The sequence below is a fragment of the Loxodonta africana genome, chromosome 11 (genome assembly GCF_030014295.1).
Source record: "Loxodonta africana isolate mLoxAfr1 chromosome 11, mLoxAfr1.hap2, whole genome shotgun sequence".
Lineage (NCBI taxonomy): Eukaryota > Metazoa > Chordata > Mammalia > Proboscidea > Elephantidae > Loxodonta > Loxodonta africana.
The window spans coordinates 11,858,154-11,882,518 of NC_087352.1; the positions used below are offsets into that span (position 1 = coordinate 11,858,154).

At 42.7% G+C, this 24,365-nt stretch overlaps 1 protein-coding gene across 1 annotated transcript; it reads left to right on the plus strand.

Moving 5' to 3' along the window:
* Positions 1-3: 3 nt before the first annotated feature.
* On the plus strand, positions 4-24,104 carry BLOC1S3 (biogenesis of lysosomal organelles complex 1 subunit 3). Its single transcript, XM_064293807.1, has one exon. It carries the CDS (start codon positions 4-6, stop codon positions 604-606), a length of 603 nt encoding a protein of 200 aa, XP_064149877.1. The 3' UTR covers positions 607-24,104.
* Positions 24,105-24,365: the final 261 nt, after the last annotated feature.

Here is a 24,365-nt window from a genome sequence, read left to right on the forward strand (position 1 = left end):
GCCATGGCGTCCCAAGGCCGTCGGCGGAGGCCACTGCGGAGACCCGAAACGGTGGTGCCTGGTGAGGCGGCCGAGACGGACTCGGAGCTCTCGGCGTACTCGTCGGAGGAGGAGGAGTTGTACCTGGGCCCCTCAGGCCCGACGCGCGGCCGCCCCGTGGGGCTGCGGGTGGCCGGGGAGGCCGCGGAGACCGACTCGGACCCGGAGCCGGAGCCGAAGGCTGCACCGGGGGACCTGCCTCCGCTCGTGGTACAGCGGGAACCGGCGGGAGAGGCCTGGGGCGCCGTGGAGAGCCCAGCGCCCGCCCCTGCGCGCTCTCTGCTGCAGCTCCGGCTGGCTGAGAGCCAGGAGCGCCTGGACCATGACGTGGCGGCCGCAGTGAGCGGTGTATACCGACGCGCGGGCCGTGACGTGGCCGCCCTGGCTGCTCGGCTGGCGGCCTCCCAGGCGGCAGGGCTGGCGGCGGCTCACAGCGTGCGCCTGGCGCGAGGAGACCTCTGCACGCTGGCCGAGCGCCTGGACATCGTGGCCGGCTGCCGCCTGCTGCCCGACATCCGCGGCGTGCCGGTGACCGAACCAGAACAGGGCCCGGGGCCGCGAGCCTAGCCAGTCGGCCATTTGATTCTGCCCACTTGCTGACTCTGGGACGAGGTTCTGCCCCCTTCGTTGTTCTTTAACCCCGTCCTCCCCGCCATGGTGCTGTCACCCTCAGGGCTAGCCCCGCCGCCTGGATGATGCTCTGGAGTCTGGGTTCATCGCTTGGTGCAGAGCCCCGCCCCATCCCGCCCCTTGGATCTGGTTCCTCCCCTTGGTCCTGACACTGTTCTTGGGCCTTGCTCGCTCCTGGGTCTGTTTCTGTCCTCGGGGCTTAGTGTGCCCCACACTGCCTTGCGCTCTGCCTTTCTGAGTTTGGTTTCTGCTTCCAGGGGCCGGTCTTGGTTCTTTCCACAAGAGTCTCCGGTACCTTCCGTCACTCCCTGGGCTGTAAGCCTCCAGCCCTAGCTCCACTTCCAGGGATAGTCCCCTTTCTCCCCCACCCCCACCCCCAGCCTGGGTCCTTCCGCCACCCCCACCCCCCAGGTGCCGCCCTGCTTGACTCCCTCTCCTGGTTTTAGTTTTTGCTCAGCCTCCTCTTGGCACCTCCTCTATTTTTTTTTTTTTTCTCAGCCTGATCTTGTTCCTTGGGTCCAGCCATACACCGTTAGCGTTGGCTTTGCTTTATACTGCTTTTCCCACTCTGTGTATACCACCTTACTCATACTGTGCTCTGGAAACCCTCTATGGGCTCCTTCATCAGGCCCAAGGTAACACCCCCAGGGACAACTGTTCTCTCTGCATTCTCCAGTCAATGTGGCGTCTCCTCTCCATTCTCCCTGCCAGAATGGCATCTCCTACTCATTCTCCAGGCAAATGTGGCAGCCTCCTCCTGACTTCACAGGCTCAAGGTGGCTCTCCTACCTAGTCGCCAAGGCAAGGTGATTCTCCCTCTCAACTCACTAGGCCAAGATGGCGCCCCCTTCTTGACTCCTGGCTGAAAGCGACACCTCTAGGACCCAGTACAGCTCTGTCCTGGTGCTTTGGGCACAGTAGGACACCACTTTGCAAATAAGAGCATGTACAGTCTTCACTGGGTCGACTCCTGGATGCTAAGACCAAAAACCAAACCCATTGCCATCTAGTGGATCCTGCCCATAGAGGCCTATAGGACAGAGTAGAGCTGCCCCATAGGGTTTCCAAGGCTGTAATCTTTATGGAAACGGATTGCCACACCATTCTCCCGTGGAGCTGCTGGTAGGTTTGAGCCACTGACTTTTGGTTAGCAGCTGAGCACATACCCACTGGGCCACCAGGTGTGCTAAAAGGATTTGAATTTCTGGCTCTGCTCAGAGGCTGCGGTTAGCAAGCTCTTTCTGCAAGTTCTCTTTACGCCTGCCCACCTGCTCCCTCCTAGTCCCAGCTCTAGGCCCTCAGACCAGTTCACATTTTACCAGTGACTGTGGAGTCATTTCTGACACATGGCAACCCCATGTGTGTCAGAGTAGGACTGTGTTCCATGGGTTTTTCAGTGGTTGGGTTTTTTGGGAAGTAGATTGCCAGGCCTTTCTTCTGAGGCACCCCTGGGTGGACTGGAACCTCCAGTCTTTTGGTTAACAGCCAATTGCATTATCCATTTGCATTTTCCCCTTTTATTACAACCTGAAGCTGAGATCTCCACCCCAGGATAGAGAAGTGAGACAAGCCCTCCAGGACAGATTCATCAAAACTCGAAACATTTATCAATAAGGTCCTGTTCCTCTGCCTTCCACCAAGGGGGTGGTGGGTTGGTTGGTGATTTCTTTGAGAATGGTGGTCCCGAGAAAGAGATCCCCCATGTCTGCCCTACTGAAGGTGAAGCTGCAGTTGGGAAATCGGGGCCCCTCGTGTTTTGTCCTGCTTCTGCATTCATTTGTGTTTCGTCAAGTCAGCACACGTTTATTGAGCACCTGTTGTGCTGAGGGCTGAGGGTACAACAGCCAGTCTCTGCCCTCACAGAGCTCACAGCCCAGTGGGGGAGACTTTAATAAAACATTCTTATAAGTCAATGGGTATCTGTAATTACAGCTGATAGTTTAGATATGATTGTCATTGTTAGTTGCTGTCGAGTCGATTCTGATTCATGGAGACCCCATGTGTGCAGAGTAGAACTGCTCCATAGGGTTTTCAAGGCTGTGACCTTGTAGAAGCAGGTCACCAGGCCTTTCTTCCAAGGCGCTTCTTGATGGATTCAAACCACTAATCTTTCAGCTAGTCAAGTGCTTAACCTATTAGGATTTAATCTAATCAGGAGGATTCAGACAGCTTCCCTGAGCATGTAATGAATGAGTTTGAGTTGAGCTCTAAAGGCGTTAAAAAAAAATCCCGTTCTTATCAATTCCGACTCGTAACAACCCTATAGGACAGCGGAGAACCACCACGTAGGGTTTCCAAGGAGTAGCTGGTGGATTTGAACTGCCAGCCTTTTGGCTAGCAGTCAAGATCTTAACCTCTGCACCACCAGGGCGCCACAGGTAAAATGGGAATGGGCTATAGAAGAGTGGCAGGCAGAAGGAACAGCATATGCAAAAGCCCGGGGTCAGGAGAAAACACAACCTACTGAGGTAACAGAAACCCAGATACCAAACTCATTGCCATCAAGTTGGTTTCGACTCATGGTTACCTGATGTGTTACAGCATAGAACTGCTCTACAGGGTTTTCTTGGCTGTCTGGGTAGCGCAAATGGTTAAGCGCTCGACACGTGGCCAAAAGGTTAATGGTTCAAACCTACTCAGGCACCTCAGAAGACAAGCCTGCAGATCTTCCAAAAGGTCACAACCTTGAAAACCCTATGGTGTAATTCTACTGTGCACACATGGGGTAGCCATGAGTTGGAATGGACTGGACAGCAGCTAAAAACAACAATAATCTTTATGGGAACAGATTGCCAGGCCTTTCTTCTGCAGCACATCTGGGTAGGTTCAAGCCACCAACCTTTAGATTAGTAGTCTAGTGCAAACTGTTTGCACCACCCAGGCACCTTACTGAAGTAACAGGTTACTTTGTCTACTTTCCTGTGACTCGATGGCAGTGGGTTTGGTTTGGTTTGGAGTGGAGGGCGGTAGAGGTGGGGGGTGAGTGTGGTACCAGCAAGGGCCAGGCTAAGCTGGGTATTTAAGTCATATGAGAGGTAAAGTTTTTTTTTTAAGGAATTGAGCTTTCTTTTATTTATTTTTAATTTTTTTGAATTTTATTTTGTTGAGAATATACACAGCAAAACATAAACCAATTCAAGAGCCTCTACGTGTACATTCACTGCTGACATTCCCTGGGTGGTGTAACCGCTCTCACCGTCCTTTTCTGAGTTGTTCCTCCCCCATTAACGTAAACTCACTGCCCCTAAGCTTCCCGTCTAATCTTTCCAGTTGCTGTTGTCAGTTTGGTTTTGAGCAACCAGTAAGCCAAGAATGGCATCATTAGATGTGTGTTTGGTGAAGATGACTTCTGGCTGGGGAGCCTGTAATGTGGTTGCCTCTGAAAACTACCCACACGTTTTGGTTTAAGAATCAATAAACATGCTTTTGACTGTAAAGCTGAGCTCATGAGAGAGCCAAAAACCCAAACCCACAGCTGTTGAATCGATTCCGACTCATAGTGACCCTACAGGACAGAGTAGAAGTGCCCCATAGGGTTTCCAAGGCTGTCAATCTTTATGGAAGCAGACTGCCACGTCGTTTTCCCGTGGAGGAGCTGGTAGATTCAAACCGCCAAACTTCTGGTTAGCGGCTGAGTACTTTAACCACTGCACCACCAGGGCTCCTTATGAGTGAGCAAGGACCAAAATTGGGGAGGTAGCTCAAACTACAGTTGTCCTGGTGGTGTTTGCCAATACCAGCAATCCAGGGCCTCGGATTTGAACAGCTTCCAGTCCCAGAGGCAGGCTGTTTGGAGAGAAATAGAACCCATTGCAATTGCACCACATCGTTGTGTGTGTGTGTGTGTGTGTGTGTGTGTGTGTGTGTGTTTTCAGCCAATTATGTTTCCATTTGACCATTTCTATATAAATTGTTCAGTAACATTAGTTACATTCTCCTACAGCGTGTCAACCTTCTCTTTAATTGCATTCTGGTCCCTTTCCAGTGCTCTAGTTTCCCTGACCCCTTATCTTCTCATCTTTGCTTTTGGTCTCATGTAGGTGGTTTTCCAATGGAGCACTGTACTCACAGGTAATATCCTTTATTTTGTGTGCCAGTCTGTTATTTTGCTAAAAGATGACCTCGGGATAGTTTTGATTCAAGGTTTAAAGAGTGTCTCGGGGTGATAGTCTCAGGGAGTTCTCTGGTCTCAACTGGTCCAGTAAAAAAAAAAAAAAAAAAGGTCCAGTAAGTCCGGACATTTTGAGAATTTGAGTTCTGTTCCATGTTTTTCCCCTGTTGTATCAGGGCCCATCTATTGTGGCCTTGACTAGAAAGGTTGGTGTTGGTAGCCGGGCACCATCTAGTTCTTCTGGCTTCAGGGTAGCCGAGGCCGTGGCTGGTATAGGCTCTTAGCCCTGTAGAGTAGTTTTTTCTCTGAGACTTTGATTTCCTTTCTCTTTGCTCCTGATAAGCAGAGACCAATAGTTGTATCTCAGATGGCTGCTCACAAGCTTTTAAGACCCCAGATACTACTCATCTCACTAGGATGCAGAACACGAACTTCGGGAGCTATATTATGCCAGTTGACTGAGTTGTCCTTCCATAGGCTTTTCTTGGCTATAATCTTTACAGAAGCAGATTGCCAGGCTTTTGCAGCACCACTGGGTGGGCTTGAACTGCCAAACTTTAGGTTTGTAGTTGAGTTACAAACTGCTTGCGCCACCCAAGGACCTAAAGAGAAGTAGAAGCCCCTGCATAAAACCTGGTCCCTGGAAGATCTGTACCTTCAGTGAAAGAGTGTGGTAGAAAAAGTCTGACTGCTGAGGCACTCTTAGGAAAATAGCCTATCTCAGATTGAGCACTCATTGGGGTGGGGGAGTTTCCCCCTGAGAATTCATAACCACATACTTTCCTTCAGGCCTGATTGGGGTTTGGATTTACCCTTGCAGAGTGGTTCAGGCAACTCTAAGCATAGAAATGGATGTAAAGTAGGCTTCTGATTGAAGCCAGGGAATGCTCCCTTTATCCAGGCCATGTAGAATTACCACAGATTAAAATCAATTGAACTTGAATTTACAAAGCATACAGGGGGATAAAGTAGGGAGCTGGCATAGGCCGCTGGCTCTCTTCCCCAAATTTAACCTGGGGGAAGCACGGGGAGAAAGAAGGAAGCCAGGATCTGAGGCATAACAAAAAGGTGAGAACTGGGGGACACAGAGGGGGTGGTGACCTGGCCAGGTGTTCTGGTTCCTACTGCTCTCCAACAAATGACCCAAGACTTAGTGGCTTCAAACAACCACCATTCCATTATGCCCACTTGCAGGGCTCAGCTTTAATGAAAAGTGGGAGTGCTCAGGAAGGAGGGATGTGGGTGGCCTGCACCTACTTTCATTCGCTTCTCAGCCCAGGCAGAGACACGGAATATCCCTGATGTGCCCAGTCTCCCTGGGGTCTGAGTGTCGGCTGCTCCTTTTTGTCTCAGACATTTGTCAACCCAAGGTGGTGTAGGGAGAGGAACACAGTCAAAAGCTCTTCCTCGATCCACTTCCCTACTGTTAGGGACTGAATTGTGTCCCCCCAAAATGTGTTGTAAATCCTAACTCCTAAACCTCTTTAAAGTGTTAAAAAGCAAAGATGTCACTTTGAGGACTAAGGTGAGCCTGACCCAAGCCATGGTGTTTTCAGTCACCTCATATGCATGTGAAAGCTGGACACTGAATAAGGAAGATCAAAGAAGAATTGATGCCTTTGAATCATGGTATAGGCAAAGAATACTGAATGTACCATGGACTGCCAAAAGAATGAATAAATCTGTCTTGGAAGAAGTACAGCCAGAATGCTCCTTAGAAGCACGCATGGCAAGACTTTGTATCAGGTACTTTGGACATGTTATCAGGAGGGACCAGTCCCTGGAGAAGGACATCATGTTTGGTAAAGTAGAGGACCAGCAAAAAAGAGGAGGACCTTCAACAAGATGGATTGTCACAGTGGCTACAACAGTGGGCTCAGGCATAGCAACAATTGTGAGGGTGGTGCAGGACTGGGCAGCGTTTCTTTCTGTTGTACACAGGGTTGCTATGAGTCGGAACTGACTTGATGGCACCTCACAACGACAGCAACAGGCCAGTAAATCACAGTTCGAGAAGATCATCACCCAGCCCTGCTCCTTTCAGAGTGTAGGGAGAGCTCTTGAGAACTGGAGCTGCCTGGTAGAGTGGCAGCTGAGGGGTTCTGTCTTAGTCATCCAGTGATGCTATAACACAAATACAAGTGGATGGCTTTAACAGAGAGACATTTATTTCTTCACAGTAAAGTAGGCTAAAGTCCAAATTCAGAGTGTCAGCACCAGGGGAAGGCTTTCTCTCTCTGTTGGCTTTCTCATCAATCTTCCTCCAGACCAGGAGCTTCTCCACGCAGGGACCCCGGGTCCAAAGGACATGCTCTACTCCCGGGCACTGCTTCCTTGGTGGTATGAGGTCCCCAACTCTCTGCTTGCTTCCCTTTCCTTTTTATCCCTTGAGAGATAAGAGGTGGTGCAGGCCACACCCCAGGGAAACTCCCTTTACATTGGATAGGGAATGTGAACTGGGTAAGGGTGTTACAATTCCACCCTAATCACCTTTAACATAAAATTACAGTCAGAAAATGGAGGACGAGCTGGAAGTCATGGCCTAACCAAGTTAATAGACACGTTTTGTGGGGGACATAATTCAATCCACAAAGACTTCCTCCCCTTGGACATAGTCTCTCCCTCACTCCTTAAACTCACTAGGATGGACATTAGCTGAGTTTCACCTCCGCTGACACACATCACAAGACAGGGTGTTTGATATCCCAAGGGGTAAGAGTGCTGTCTATTGCCCATCTGTCAGTTTGTTGTACTATGATGACTTGCATGTTGCTGTGATGCTGGCAGCTATGCCATCGGTATTTCGAATATGAGCAGAGTCATCCATGGTGGACAGATTTCGGTGGAGCTTCCAGACTGAGACAGACTAGGATGAAGGACTGGTGTTCTACTTCCGAAAATCAGCCAACAAAAGCCCTATAGATCACAACAGAGCATTGTCTGACTGCTTTACTTTGGACATGTCACCAGGAAGGATCAGTCACTAGAGGAGGACATCATGTTTGGTGAAGTAGAGGACCAGCGAGGGTGTGGGAGACCCTCAGTGAGATGGATTGGCACAGTAGCCACGACAATGGGCTTGAATATGCTGGTGAGGTTGATGCAGGACTGGGTAACATTTTGTTCTGCTGTCCATAAGGTCACCGTGACTCAGAGAGGACAGCAACTAACAACAACACACATGCTGTAGGATGTGGCATTTTTTTTTTTATAAGACTGAGGGGCTTAAAACAACAACCATTTTATTATAGCTGATGATTTTTAAAAAAATTTTATTCCAAAATAAAGATTCACATGAAGTCGTGGGGAAACGTACAGGGACTCCTCATACACTCCTCTCCTAAGCCCTCGCCAGTGTCAATGCCCCACATAACTACAGGACAGTATCAAATCCAAGACATTGACAACTGGCACAATCCACAGAGTTTATGAGATTTCACCAGTTATACACGTACTCATTTGTGTGTGTATGTGTAACTTAGTTTCTGAGTGTTGCTATAAAAGGAATATCACAAATGGGTAGCTTTAACCAACAGAAATTTATTTTCTCACAGTTCTGGAGGCTAGAAGTCCAAGTTTAGGGCACTGGCTTTAGGGGAAGTCTCTCCCTCTGTTGTCTCTGGGGGAAAATCCTTGCCTCAGCTTGTCTAGCCCTGGTGTTCCTCAGTTTGGCAATCTTCACGTGGCATCTATCTTTCCCTGTTTGTGTTTGCTTGTCTCTGTGTCTGTGCTGCTCTTTATGTTACTGAGGATTGATTAGATTTAGGACATGCCCTAACTGATATGACATCACTAACATAACAAAAAAAAATCCTATTCCCATATGGGATTACATCCACAGGTACAGGGATCAGGACTCCAACACATATTTTGAAGGGACACAATTCAATCTATAACAGTACACAGGTCTGTACAATTCTATGCAATTTTGTCACATGTAGTTTTGCAAAACCACTGTGACAATCCAGATACGCAACTATGTCATCACCACAAGGCTCTTTCATGTTGCCTCTTGTAGCTATACCCATCCCTCCTCATCTCTAACTCTTGACAATCACTAATCCATTCTTCATCTCTATAATTATGTTATTTCATGACTGCTACATAAATGGAATCATATAGCTCATGAATTTTTGAGTCAGGAATTCAGACAGGGCTCAGCAGGGTGATTCTTCTGTTCTAAATGGTATTGTTGGAGGTCATCAGGTATTCAGCTTCCAAACTGGCTGATCTGGAGAGTCTAAAAGGCTACACCCACATGTCTGGCATTTTGGCAGCAGTGACTGGAAGGCTGGGCTTACCTGGGACTGTCAGGTAAGAGTCTCCACCTGGCCTCTCAGTGAACAAGATAGAAAGCGCATGGCCTTTTTTGATGTAGCCTCAGAAGTCATACAGTGTCACTTGCACCTACGCTACTAGTTTAAATCACAGCCCACCCAGCTTCAAGGAGATGGGGCATAGATTCCACCTTTTGAGGAGGAGTGTCAAAGAAATTGCAGCCATGTTTTCAATAAAACCACTATAAAGAAAAGAGATAGCCAGATGTCTTAGTCATCTAGTGCTGCTATAACAGAAATACCACAAGTGGATGGCTTTAACAAAGAGAAGTTTACTTTCTCACAGTAAAGTAGGCTAAAAGTCCAAATTCGTGGTGTCAGTTCCAGGGGAAGGCTTTCTCTCTCTGTCGGCCTTTTCATCAATCTTACCGCAGCCTAGGAGCTTCTCCACACAGGGACCCCAGGTCCAAAGTATGCACCCTTCTCCCAGCACTGCTTTCTTGGTGGTATGAGGTCCTTCTGTCTCTCTGCTCGCTTTTCTCTTTTATATCGCCAAAGAGATTACATCAAGACACAATCCAATCTTGCAGATTGAGTCTGGCCTCTCTAACACAACTGCCACCTGTCCCCGCTCATTAATATCATAGAGGTAGGATTTACAACATAGAGGAAAATCACACACTACAGGGACTCATGGCCCAACCAAATTGATACACACATTTTTGGGGGGACATAATTCAACGCATGACACCACATATCTGAAAAATATGAATTATAAGAGAAAGACAAGAAATTGAATAAACTGTGGTGCCGAAAGTAGAAAGAATGGTACAAATAAATTTTTAAAAAATTAATGAGCATAATAAACATCTTCAAAAAGATAAAGGAGGGTATCAATAAGATGAAGCAGGAATAAGAAGTTATAAAAAAGAACCAAGTGAAAATATTGAGTACGAAATAAAGGATACAATGAATGGGATGATTAGTAGAATGGAGTTGGCTGAAAACCGCATTTGTGAGCTGGAAGATTAATGAAGAGACTCTGCCAGAAGGTAGCAGAAAAGGATAAAGAGATTAAAATTTACAAAAGTTAACTGTATATAGGTTAGAATGTGAAGTGCCATCCTTTAAATAATGGAAATACAGCCCCCTCAAAGAAAAAAAAAAAAGAGAGATTTTGGGTTGAAAAAAAAAATCACTGATGAATTTCTTAGAATTAAAGAAAGGTGAAAAGCCTCAGTCTGAAAGAGCTAACCAGGAAAACAGGTTAGGTGAGGAAAGACCCATACCTACACACATTGTGGCAAATCTTTAAAATTCTAAAAGTTTTCAGAGAGAAAAATTAGGTCACCTGAAACAAGAATCGGAGTGACACCAGACTTGCCTATAGCTACACTGATTATAAGAAGACAACGGAGTAATCTTTTTCATGTATTGCAGGAAAAGAAATCAGAACCCAGATTTTTTTTATTTTGCTGTAGGGATTTTTTTTTTTTTTTTAACCTAAGCTTTAACATCCTGCCAAAATGTCAATTAGATGTGAGAGAACGTGAAAGATATTCTGGGTGTACAATTTTGCCATAAAAAGACCATCGTCAGGAACATTCTTTGAGAATCTATTCTAATGGAAAGATAAATCTAGAAGGGTACTGAAAAATACATGGGAAACAGAGTTCATAAAATAATTTGGACAACTTTACAATAATCTAAAGAAAACAAAGGCTGAGGGGAAAAGGAAGAAAAGAAAATGGTCCATTCAAAACAATGCAGAACTTGTAAATCTAAGCCACACCAACGCGATGGTGTGGTCTGAGGTTGAAGGGAAGTGATTAAAAAAAAATAATATTCTATTGTGTTTTCAGTGAGAGTTTACGCAGCAGATTAGGTTCCCATTCAACAATTTCTACACAAATTATTTAGTGGCACTGGTTACATTTTTCACAATGTGTTGACATTTTCATTAGTTCTGTTATTGTTCCATTTCCCGTAATCTAGTTTTTCCGTCCCTTTACATTCTTATCTTTGCTTTAGGGTAGTTTTTGACCATTGTTCTCATATATATGATTGTTTAAAGGAGTGCAATACTCATGGGTCATAGTCTTTATTTTATGAGCTATTCTGTTATCTAGTTAAAACAGTTTCAGTCCAAGGTTTAAAGAGTATCTCAGGGTAACGGTCTCAGGCAGCCCTCCAGTCTTAACTGGTCTAGTAAGTCTGGACTTTTCAAGAATTTGCGTTCTGTTCCACATTCTTCTTTTCTATCAGGATCCATCTATTGTGGCCCTGATCAGAACAGTCGGTAGTTGTAGCCAGGCACCATCTAGTTCTGCTGCTTTCAGGGTAGATGAAGCAATGACCCATGTAGGCTACCAGTCCTGTGGACTAGGCTATTCTCTGAGTCTTTGGTTTCCTTCTTTCTCTTTTGCCCTGGATCAGTAGAGACCAATATAGGCATGCCTCAGAGGTATTGTAGGTTCTGTTCCAGACCACCGCTGTTGTTGTTAGGTGCCGTCGAGTCAGTTCTGACTGGTAGTGATACCACGTGCGACAGAATGACACACTGCCTGGTCCTGTGCTGTCCTTATAATCGTTATGCTTGAGCCCATTGTTGCAGCCACTGTGTCAGTCCATCTCATTGAGGGTCTTCCTCTTTTTTGCTGACCCTTTACTTTACCAAGCATGATGTCCTTCTCCAGGGACTGATCCCTCCTGATAACATGTCCAAGTACGTGATTCGAAATTTCACCATCCTCACCTCCAAGGAGCACTCTGGCTGTATTTCTTCCAAGACAGACTTGTTCGTTCTGCTGGCAGTCCATGGTAAATTCAACATTCTTTGCCAACACCATAATTCAAAGGCACCAATTCTTCTTCAGTCTTCCTTATTCATTGTCCAGCTTTCGCATGCATATAAGGCAATTGAAAATGCAGTGGCCTAGGTCAGGCGCACCTTAGTTCTCAAAGTGACATCTCTGCCTTTTAATACTTTAAAGAGATCATTTGCAGCAGATTTGTGCAATGCAATACATCATCTGATTTCCTGACTACTGCTTCCATGGGTGTTGATTGTGGATCCAAGTAAAATGAAATCCTTGACAATGTTAATCTTTTTTCCATTTATCAAGATGTTGCTTACTGGTCCAGTTGTGAGGATTTTTGTTTTCTTTACGTTGAGGTGCAATCCATCTTTGATCTTCAACAGTAAGTGCTTCAAGTCCTCTTCACTTTCAGCAAGGAAGGTTGTGTCATCTGCGTAACGCAGGTTGTTAATGAGTCTTCCTCCAATCCTGATGCCCCGTTCTTCTTCATATAGTCCAGCTTCTCGTATTATTTGTTCATCATGCAGATTGGATAGGTATGGTGAAAGGAGACAACCCTGATGCACACCTTTCCTGATTTTAAACCACACAGTATCCCCTTGTTCTTTTCAAGCGACTGCCTCTTGGTCTGCTTACAGTTTCCTCATGGGCAAAATTAAGTATTCCGGAATTCTATTCTTAGCAATGTTGTTCACAATTTGTTATGATCCACACAGTTGAATGAATGCCTTTGCATAGTCTGTAAAACACAGGTAAACATCTTCCTGGTATTCTCTGCTTTCAGCCAGGACCCATCTGACACCAGCAATGATATCCTTTGTTCTACATCCTCTTTGAAATCGGCTTGAATATCTGGCAGTTCTCTCTTGATGTACTGCTGCAGCTGCTTTTGAATGATTATCAGCAAAATTTTACTTGCGTGTGGTATTAATAATATTGTTCGATAATTCCACATTCCGTTGGATCTCTTCCAGTCGGTTGGCCAGGAAGCTGTCTTCCAAACTTCTTGGCATAGACGAATAAGCACCTTTAGCACTGCATCCGTTTATTGAAACATCTCAATAGGTGTTCAGCCAATTCCTAGAGCCTTGTTTTTCACCAATGCCATCAGTGTATCTTGGACTTCTTCCTTCAATACCATTGGCTCTTGATCGTATGCCACCTCCTGAAATGGTTGATGTAGACTGATTCTTTTTGGTAGAGTGACTCTGTGTATTCCTTCCATCTTCTTTTGATGCTTCCTGCGTCATTTAATATTTTACCCACAGAATCCTTCAGAATTGCAACTTGAGGCTTGAACTTTTTCTTCAGTTCTTTCAGCTTGAGAAAGGCTGAGTATGTTCCTCCCTTTTGGTTTTGTAAATTCAGGTCTTTGCACATTTCATTATAATATTTTACTTTACCTTCTCAAGCTGCCCTTTGAAATCTTCTGTTCAGCTCTTTTACTTCGCCATTTCTTCCATTTGCTTTGGCTACTTTACGTTCCAGAGCAAGTTTCACAGTCTTCTGACATCCATTTTGGGCTTTTTTTTCACAACTTCCAATTTTCCTAGACTCCTACTTTGTACATTCCACATTCTTATTACTAAAGTATGTTTGCAGCTGTTTCTTCTATTTTGAGTCGTGCCACCTCAGCAAATGAAGGTCCCAAAAGCTTGACTCCATCCATGACATTAAGGTCAGCTCTACTTTGAGGAGGCAGCTCTTCCCCAGTCGTATGTTGAGTGCCTTCCAACCTGAGGGGTTCTTCTCCCAGCACTATATCAGACAATGTTCCGCTGCTATTCATAAGATTTTCACTGGACAATTTTTTCAGAAGTAGACTGCCAGGACCTTCATCCTAGTCTGGAAGCTCTGCTGAAACCGGTCCACCAAGGGTGACCCTGGTGATATTTGAAATACTGGTGATGAAGCTTCCAGTATCATAGCAAGCCACCACAGTATGACAAACTGGCAGATGTGTGGTGGCAGACCATTGCAATGAAGTGAATATCACAATAAAGTGAGTCACACAGATTTTTTGGTTTCCCAGTGTATATAAAAGCTATGTTTACATTATACTGTAGTCTATTAAGTATGCTATAGCATTATGTCTTTAAAAAAATGTACAAACCTTAATTACAAAATACTTTATTGCTACAAAATGCTAACCTTCAATGAGCTGTAATCTTTTTGCTGCTGGAAGGTCTTACCACTATGATAATGGCTGCTGACTGATCAGGTTGTGGCTGCTGAAGGTTGGGGTGGCTGTGATAATTTCTTAAAATAAGACGACAATGAAGTTTGCCACTTTGATTGACTCTTCCCTTTCATGAAAGATTTCTCTGTAGGAAGCAATGTTATTTGATAGCATTTTACCCACAGTAGAATTTCTTCCAAATTGGAGTCAATCCTCTCAAACCCTGCTGCTGCTTTGTCAACTATGTTTATGTAACATTCTGAGTCCTTTGTTATCATTTCAACAATGTTCACAGCATCTTTACCAGGAGTAGATTCCACCTCAACAAACGACTTTCTTTGCCTATCCATAAGAAGCAACTCCTCAACCATTAAATTTTTATCATGAGATTGCAGCAATTCAGTCGCATCTTCAGGCTCCACTTCTAATTCTAGTTCTCCTTCCTGGAATTATGAGAGGTAGAATACAAAAGATTAATATACAGAATTCTTCAAGAGATCAGGAAGGAGATCAGGCAAAACGCAGAACAAGTCAAGCAGCACACAGACAAAGCATTAGAGGAACTTAAGAAGATTAGAGAAGAGATTAATGACAAATAGGCTGCAAGAATCCATAGAGAGACAGAAAACAGAAATCCAGAAGATTAGCAATAAAATTTCAGAATTAGACAACTCAATAGAAAGTCATAGGAGCAGAATTGAGCAAATGGAAGTCAGAGAGATTGAAGATAAAGCACTAGACATCAAAATTTTTGAGGAAAAATCAGATAAAAGAATTAAAAAAAAATGAAGAAACCCTAAGAATTATGTGGGACTCTATCAAGAGGAATAACCTATGGGTTATTGGAGTGCCAGAACAAGGGGGATAACAGAAAATACAGAGAGAATTGTTGAATATTTGTTGGCAGAAAACTTCCCTGATGTCATGAAAGATGAGAAGATATCTGTCCAAGATGATCATCGAACCCCATACAAGGTAGATTCTGAAAGAAAGTCACCAAGGCGTATTATAATCAAACTTGCCAAAACCAAAGATAAAGAGAGAATTTTAAGAGCGGCTGGGGATAAATGAAAAGTCATCTACAAAGGAGAGTCAGTAAGACTATGCTTGGACTGCTCAGCAGAAACCACGCTATTCATAAGAAGGCAAGAAGGCAATGGGATGACATACATAACACCTTGAAGGAAAAAAATTGCCAGCCAAGAATTATATATCCAGCAAAACTGTCTCTCAAATATGAAGGTGAAATTAGGACATTTCCAGATAAACAAAAGTTTAGGGAATTTGCAAAAACCAGATCAAAATTACAAGAAACACTAAAGGGAGTCCTCCAGTTAGAAAATCAATATCAGATAATAACCTAAGACTAGAACACAGGACAGAGCAACCAGATATCAACCCAGATAGGGAAATCACAAAGATAAATGCTCAAAACAGGGAAACAGAGATGTCCTTATGTAAAAGATGACAACTTTAAAACAAAAAAGAGGAAATAAAAAATGGAGTCACAGATCTTTCATATGGAGAGGAAGTCAAGGCAATATAAAGAAATAAAAGATCGGTTTAAACTTAGAAAAATAGGGGTAAATACTAAGGTGACCACAAAGGAAACTAACAATCCTACATCAAAATAAAAAAACAAGAAAAAGACTCAGCAAATACAAAAGCAACAACAATGAAAAAGAGGAAAAGAAAATGTATAAAGAAAAACAACTCAAGCACGGAAAATTAAGTGGAAAAAAGAAACTGTCAACAACACACACACACACACAAATCAAAATGACAGCACTAAATTCATACCTATCAATAATTACGCTGACTATAAATGGACTAAATGCACCAATAAAGGGACAAAGAGTGGCAAAATGGATTAAAAAACATGATCTGTCTGTATGTTGCCTACAGGAGACGTACCTTAGACTTAAAGATACAAGCAAACTAAAACTCAAAGGATGGAAAAAAATATATATCAAGCAAACAACAACCAAAGAAGAGTAAGAGTGGCAATATTAATTTCTGACAAAATAGACTTTAAAGTTAAATCCACCACAAAGGATAACGAAGGACACTATATAATGATTAAAGGGCCAATATACCAGGAGGACATAACCATAATAAATATTTATGCACCCAATGACAGGGCTCCGAAATACATAAAACAAACTCTAACAGCACTGAAAAGAGAGATAGCTCCACAATAATAGTAGGAGACTTCAACATATCACTTTCAGTGAAGGTCAGAACATCCAGAAAGAAGCTCAATAAAGACACGGAAGATATAAATGCCACAATAAACCAATCTGACCTCATAGACATATACAGAACACTCCACCCAACAGCAGCCAAGTGTACTTTCTTTTCCGACGCACATGGAATATTCTCCAGAATAGACCACAATATTAGGCCATAAAACAAGCCTTAAAAGAATCTAAAACATGAAAATATTACAAAGCACCGTTTCTGACCGTAAAGCCATAAAAGTAGATATCAATAACAGAAAAAGCAAGGAAAAAAAATCAAACACTTGGAAACTGAACAACACCTTGCTCAAAAACTACTGGGTTATAGAAGAAATTAAGGCTGGAATAAAGAAGTTCATAGACTCAAATGCAAATGAAAACATTTCCTACCAGAACCTTTGGGACACAGCAAAAGCAGTGCTCAGAGGTCAATTTATAGGAATAAGTGCACACATCCAAAAAGAAGAAAGTGCCAGAATCAAAGAAATATCCCTATGACTTGAACAAATAGAGAGAGAGCAGCAAAAGAAGCCCTCAGGCACCAGAAGAAAGCAAATAATAAAAATTAGAGCAGAGTTGCATTAAAAAGAGAACAGAAAAACAATTGAAAGAGTTAAAACCAAAAGCTGGTTCTTTGAAAAGGTCAACAAAATCGATAAACCATTGGCCAAACTGACAAAAGAAAAACAGAGAGGAAGCAAATAACCCAAATAAGAAATGAAAGGGGAGGTCTCACAACAGACCCAACTGAAATTAAAAGAATCATAACAGAATACTAGAAAAATTGTACTCTAACAAATTTGAAAACCTAGAGAAAATGGACACATTTCTAGAAACTTACTACCTATCTAAACTACCACAAACAGAGATAGAACAACTGAAAAAAGACTGTAACGAAAGAAGAGATTGAAAAGGTAATTAAAAAGCTCCCAACAAAAAAAGCCCTGGCCCTGACGGCTTCACTGGAGAATTCTACCAAACTTTCAGAGAAGAGTTAACACCATTACTACTAAAAGTATTTCAGAGCATAGAAAAGGATGGAATACTCTCAAACTCATTCCATGAAGCCAACAAAACCCTGATACCAAAACCAGGTAAAGACACCACACACACAAAAAAGAAAATTACAGACCAACCCCTGGGGGCACAGTGGTTAAGTGCTACAGCTGGTAACTAAAAGGTCGGCAGTTTGAATCCGCCAGGCACTCCTTGGAAACTCTATGGGGGCAGTTCTACCCTGTCCTATAGGGTCGCTATGAGTCGGAATCGACTCAACGGCAGTGAGTTGGGTTTTATCTCTCATGAACTTAGACACAAAAATCCTCAATCAAATTTTAGCCAAAAGAATTCAACAACATATCAAAAAAATAATTCACCTTGACCAAGTGGGATTCATAACAGGTATGCAGCGATGGTTTAACATTAGAAAAACGATTAATGTAATCCATCACATAAACAAAACAAAAGACAAGAACCACATGATGTTATCAATTGATGCAGAAAAGGCATTTGACAAAGTCCAACACCCATTCATGATAAAACTCTCAGCAAAATACGAATAGAAGGAAAATTCCTCAACATAATAAAGGGCATTTATACAAAGCCAATAGCCAACATCATCCTAAATGGAGAGAGTCTGAAAGCATTCCCCTTGAGAATGGGAACCAGACAAGGATGGCCCACATCACCATTCTCATTCAACATTGTGCTGGAGGTCCTAGCCAGAGCAATTAGGCTAGAAAAAGAAATAAAGGCCATCCCAACCTGTAAGGAAGAAGTAAAAGTATCTCTATTTGCAGGTGATATGATCTTATACACAGAAAACCCAAAAGAATCCTCAAGAAAACTGCTAGAACTAATAGAAGAATTCAGCAAAGTATCGGGACACAAAAATCAGTTGGATTCCTCTACACCAACAAAGAGAACATTGAAGAGGAAAATCACCAAATCAATACCATTTACAATAGCCACCAAGAAGATAAAATATTTAGAAATAAATTTAACAGAGATGTAAGAGACCTATACAAAGAAAACTACAAGACAGTACTTCAAGAAACCAACAGAGACATACATAAGCAGGAAAACATGCCTTGCTCCTGAATAGGAAGACTCAACATTGCGAAAATGTCTATTCTATCCAAAGCGATCTATAGATACAATGCAATCCCGATCCAAATTCCAATGGCACTTTTTAATGAGATGGAGAAACAAATCACCAACTTCATATGGAAAGAGGAGAGGCCCTGGATAAGTAAAGCATTGCTGAAAAAGAAGAACAAAGTGGGAGGCTTCACACTACTTGATTTGAGAACCTATTATACCGCCACAGTAGTCAAAACTGCCTGGTGCTGGTACAACAACAGATACATAGACCAATGGAACAGAATTGAGAATCCAGACGTAAATTCATCCACTTATGAGCAGCTCATATTCAACAAAGGCTCAAAGTCCGTTAATTAGGGGAAAAGACAGTCTGTTTAACAAATGGTGCTGGCATAACTGGTTATCCAGGTACAAAAAAATGAAACAAGACCCATACCTCACACCATGCTCAAAAACTAACTCAAAATGGATCAAAGACCTCAACATAAAATCTAAAACAATAAAGATCCTGAAAGAAAAAAATAGGGACAATGCTAGGAGCCCTAATACATGGCATAAACAGTCTATGAAACATTACTAACGATGCACAAACACCAGGAGAGAAACTACGTAAGTGGGAGCTCCTAAAAGCTGAACACTTATGCTCATCCAAAGACTTCACCAAAAGAGTAAAAAGACAACATACAGACTGGAGAAAAAATTTTGGCTAAGACAAATTCGATCAGCGTCTTATCTCCAAAATCTACAAGATACTGCAAAAACTCAACAACAAAAAGACAAATAACCCAATTAAAAAATGGGCAAAGGATATGAACAGCGACTTCACCAAAGAAGACATTCGGGGGGTAACAGATACATGATGAAATGCTCACGATCATTAGCCATTAGAAAAATGCAAATCGAAATTACAGTGAGATACCATCTCACTCCACTGAGGCTGGCATTAATCCAAAAAACACAAAATAATACATGTTGGAGAGGTTGTGGACAGACTTATACACTGCTGATGGAAATGTAAAATGGTACAACCACTTTGGAAATTGATTTGGTGCTTCCTTAAAAAGCTAAAAATAGAATTACCATAGGATCCAGCAATCCCATGCCTTGGAATATATCCTAGAGAAATAAGAGCCCTCACACAAATAGATATATGCACACCCATGTTCATTATAGCACTGTTTACAATAGCAAAAAGATGGAAACAACCATCTGAAAGACATTATGCTGAGAGAAATTAGTCAGTCACAAAAGGACAGATACTGTATGAGACCACTAGTATAAGAACTCAAGAAAAGGGGAGGGAAAGAGAGGGGTATTCACTAATTAGATAGCGGACAAAAAGTATTTTAGGGGAAGGGAAGGTCAACACACAATACAGGGGAAGTCAGCACAGCTGGACTAAACCAAAAGCTATGAAGTTTCCTGAATACAACCAAACACTTAGAAGGATGTAGTAGCAGGGGTGGAAGTCTGGGGATCATGGTTTCAGGAGCCATCTAGGTCAATTGACATAACAAAGTGTATTAAGAAAGTGTTCTGCATACCACTTTGGTGAGTGGCATCTGGGGTCTTAAAAGCTAGTAAGTAGCCATCTAAGATGCATCAATTGGTCTCAACCCACCTGGAGCAAAGGAGAATGAAGAACACCAAAGACACAAGGAGAATAAGAGCCCAAGAGAGAGAAAGGGCCACATATACCAGAGACTCCATCAGCCTGAGAATAGAAGAACTAGATGGTGCCCGGCTACCACAGATGACTGCCCTGACAGGGAACACAACAGAGAATCCCTGATGGAGCAAGAGAAAAGTGGGATGCAGAACTCAAATTCTAGTGAAAATACCAGAGTTAATGGTCTGATTGAGACTGGAAGGACCCCAGAGGACATGGGCCCCAGACTCTCTGTTAGCCCAAAATTAAAACCATTCCTGAAGCCAACTCTTCAGACAAGGATTAGACTGGATTATAAAACATAAAATGATACTGGTGAGGAGCATGCTTCTTGGCTCAAGTAGACACATGAGAATATGTTTGCAGCTCCTGTCCGGAGGTGAGATGAGAAGGCAGAGGGGTACAGGATCTAACTGAATGGACATAGGAAATGCAAGGTAAAGAGGAGTGTGCTGTCACGTTGTAGGGAGAGCAGCTAAGGTCACATAATAATGTATATACGTTTTTGTATGAGAAACTGACTTGAATTGTAAACTTTCACTTAAAGCACAATTAAAAAAAGAGAGCGAGAGAGAGAAAAAAAAAAAAAAGAATTGAGCTGCTAACCAAAAGGTAGGCAGTTTGAATCCACCAGGCACTCCTTGGAAACCCTATGGGGCAGTTCTACTGTGTCCTATAGGGTCGATATGAGTGGGAATCGACTCGACAGCAACAGGTTTATGGGGTTAATTGCTAATGACTGTGAGCATTTTTTCATGTATATGTTGGCCACTTGAATCTCCTCTTCAGTAAGAGGTGTCAGTTCATGTCCTTTGCCCATTTCTTAACTGTTTGTCTTTTTGTTGTTGAGTTGCTGAAGTTTTCTATATATTTTAGAGATTAGACCCTTACTGGATATTTCATTCCTAAAGATATTTTTCCCGTCTATGGGTTGTCTTTTTACTCTTTTGATAAAGTCTTTTGATGAGCATAAGTATGTAATTCTTATGAGGTCCCAGTTATCTAATTTGTCTTCTGCTGTTTGTGCATTTGTAGTTGTGTTTAATAATCTCTTGTTGAAAAAAATTATGTCCCTTGGTTTTATCCCTGTGTTATCTCCCAGGAACTTTATAGTTATACTATCATTCGGAATCGACTCGACAGTACCAGGTGTGTGTGCGTGTGATCCATTTTGAGTTGGTTTTTGCTCACGGTGTGAGGTACAGCCCCCGTTTCATCTTTCTGCAAATGCGTGTACAGTTGTGCCAGCACCATTTGTTAAAGAGACTGTTTCTTTCCCATTGAGTATATTTTGACCCCTTGTTGAAAATCAGTCGTCCATAGATGGATGGATTTACTTCTGGGCTCTCAACTCTATTCCACTGGTCTATGTGTGTCTATCATTAAACAAGTACGAGGCTGTTTTGATTACTCTGTCTGTATGGTATGTTTTGAGGCCAGGTAATGTGAGGCCTCCTACTTTGTTCTTCTTCTTCAGTAATGCTTTGTTTATCTGGGGCCTCTTTCCTTTCCATATAAAGTTGGTGATTAGTTTTTCCATTTCAGTAAAGAACGTTGTTTTAATTTAGATTGCTATTACATTGTATCTAAATCACTTTGGGTAGTATTGACATTTTCATAATATTAAGTCTATTAATCCATGAGCACAGAATGCCTTCCCATTTATGTAGGTCTCTTTTAGTTTCTCGTAGTGGTGTTTTACAGTTTTAATTGTATAGGTCTCTTACATCCCTGGAGCCCTGGTGGCACAGTGCTTAAGCACTCAGCTGCTAACGGAAAGGACGGTGGTTCAAACACACCAGATGCTGGATGAGAAAAAGATGTGACAGTCTGCTTCCATAAAGATTTACAGGCTAGGAAACCCAATGGGGCAGTTCTACTTTGTCCTACAGGGTCACTGTGAACTGGAATCGACTCAACAGCGACAGGTATTTTATCTTTTTGGGGCTATTATAAACGGTATTATTTTCTTGATTTCCTTTTTGGAGTTCTCCTTATTAGTGTAGAGGAACCCCACCGATTTTTGTTTGCTGATCTTTTACCCTACAAGTTTACTGAATTCTTCTATTGGATCCAATAGCCTTCTTGTAGAATCTCTGGGATTTCCTATGCATAGGGTCACATCATCTTTGAATTATTTCCTTTCTTTCCGATTTATTTCCCTTTCTTGCCTGATTTCTCTGGCTAGGACTTCCAGTACAATGTTGAGTAAGAGTGGTAATAATGGGCGCCCTTTTCTTGTTCCTGTTTTCAAGGGGAAGGCTCTCAGTCTTTCTCTATTGAGAAGAATGTTTGTGGTTGGTTTTCCATATATGCCCTGAATTATGTTCAGAAATTTCCCTTCTATTCTTATTTTCTGAGGGTTTTTATCATGAAAGCCTGTTGGATCTTATCAAATTCCTTTTCTGCATCAGTTGAGATGATCATGTGACTCTTTTCCTTTGTTTTATTTATGTGCTGTCTTATTTAGCTAGTGCTGCTATAACAGAAATACCACAAGTGAATGACTTTAACAAAGAGAAGCTCATTCTCTCACAGTCTAGGAAGCTGGAAGCCCAAATTCAGGGCACTGGCTCCAGGAGAAGCCTTTCTCTCTCTGTCATCTGTGGGGGAAGGTTCTTGACATCACTATTCCCCTGGTCTAGGAACTTCTCAGGGCAGACCGTGAGTCCAAAGGACACACTCCACTCTCGTTCTTCATTCTTAGTGGTAGGAGGTCCCTATCTTCCTGTTCCCTTCTCTCTTGTTTTGTCTCTTGTAAGATAAAAGGTGATGCAGGCCATACCCCAGGAAAGCCCCCCTTACATAGGATCAGGGACATGACCTGAGTAAGGGTGTTGCATTCCACCCTAATCCTCTTTAACATAACCTAATCTTGCCTCATTAACCACACACAGAGATTAGGATTCACAACACAAGAATATTATATCAGATCACAAAATGGAAGACAACCACACAATACTGGGAATCATGCACGGCCTAGCCAAGTTGACACACGTTTTTGGGGGATGCAATTCAATCCATAGCATGTGATAAATTACACTGATTGATTTTATAATGTTGAACCACTCTTGCATTCCTGGTATCAATCCCATTTGATCATGATGTATGATTTTCTTCACATGTTGTTGAATTCTGTTTGTTGGAACTTTGTTGAGAATTTTTGTGTCTATATTCATGAAGAGTAAGGTGCAGCTGATCCAAGTCATGGTGTTTTCAATAGCCTCATATTCATGTGAAAGCTGGATGATGAATAAGGAAGACTGAAGAAGAATTGACGCCTTTGAATTGTGATGTTGGTGAAGAACTGATTATACTATGAAGTGCCAAAAGAACAAACAAACCTGTTTTCGAAGAAGTAAAACCAGAATGCTCCTTAGGAATAAGGATGGCAAGACTACATCTCACACACTTTGGACATGTTATCAGGAGGGATCAGCCCATGGAGAAGGACATCATGCTTGGTAAAGCAGGGGATCAGTGAAAAAGAGGAAGACCCTCAACAAGATGAATTGACACGGTGGCTGCAACAGTGGGCTCAAGCATAACAACAATTGTGAGGATGTCACAGGACTGGGCAGTGTTTCGTTCTGCTGTGCATAGGATCACTATGAGTTGGAACTGACTCAACAGCACCTAACAACAACAACAATATTCATGAAGGATATTGATCTGTAATTTTCTTTTTTTGCCATGTATTTACCTGGTTTGGGTATCAGGATGATGCTGGCTTCATAGAATGATTTAAGGAGTATCTCTTCCTATTCTAAGATTAAGAGTTTGAGTAGAATTGTTGTCAACTCTTCTCTGAGTGTCTGGTGAAATTCCCCAGTGAAGTCATCTGGTCTGGGGCTTTTTATTTGATTGGGAGTTTTTTTGTTTGTTTGTTTTTATTGTGCTTTCAGTGAAAGTTTACAAATCAAGTCAGCCTTTCATACAAAAATTTATATACGCCTTGCTATATACTCCTAGTTGCTCTCCCCCTAATGAGACAGCACACTCCTTCCCTCCACCCTCTATTTAATGACCATTTGGCCAGCTTCTGACCCCCCCACCCTCTCATCTCCCCTCCAGACAGGAGCTGCCCACATGGTCTCCTGTGTCTGCTTGATCCAAGAAGCTCACTCTTCCCCAGTATCATTTTCTATCCCATTGTCCAGTCCAATCGCTGCCTGAAGAGTTGGCTTTGGGAGTGGTTCCTGTCTTGGGCTAACAGAAGGTCTGGGGACTGTGACCTCCGGGGTCCTTCTAGTCTCAGTCAGAGCATTAAGTTTGGTCTTTTTACAAGAATTTGGGGT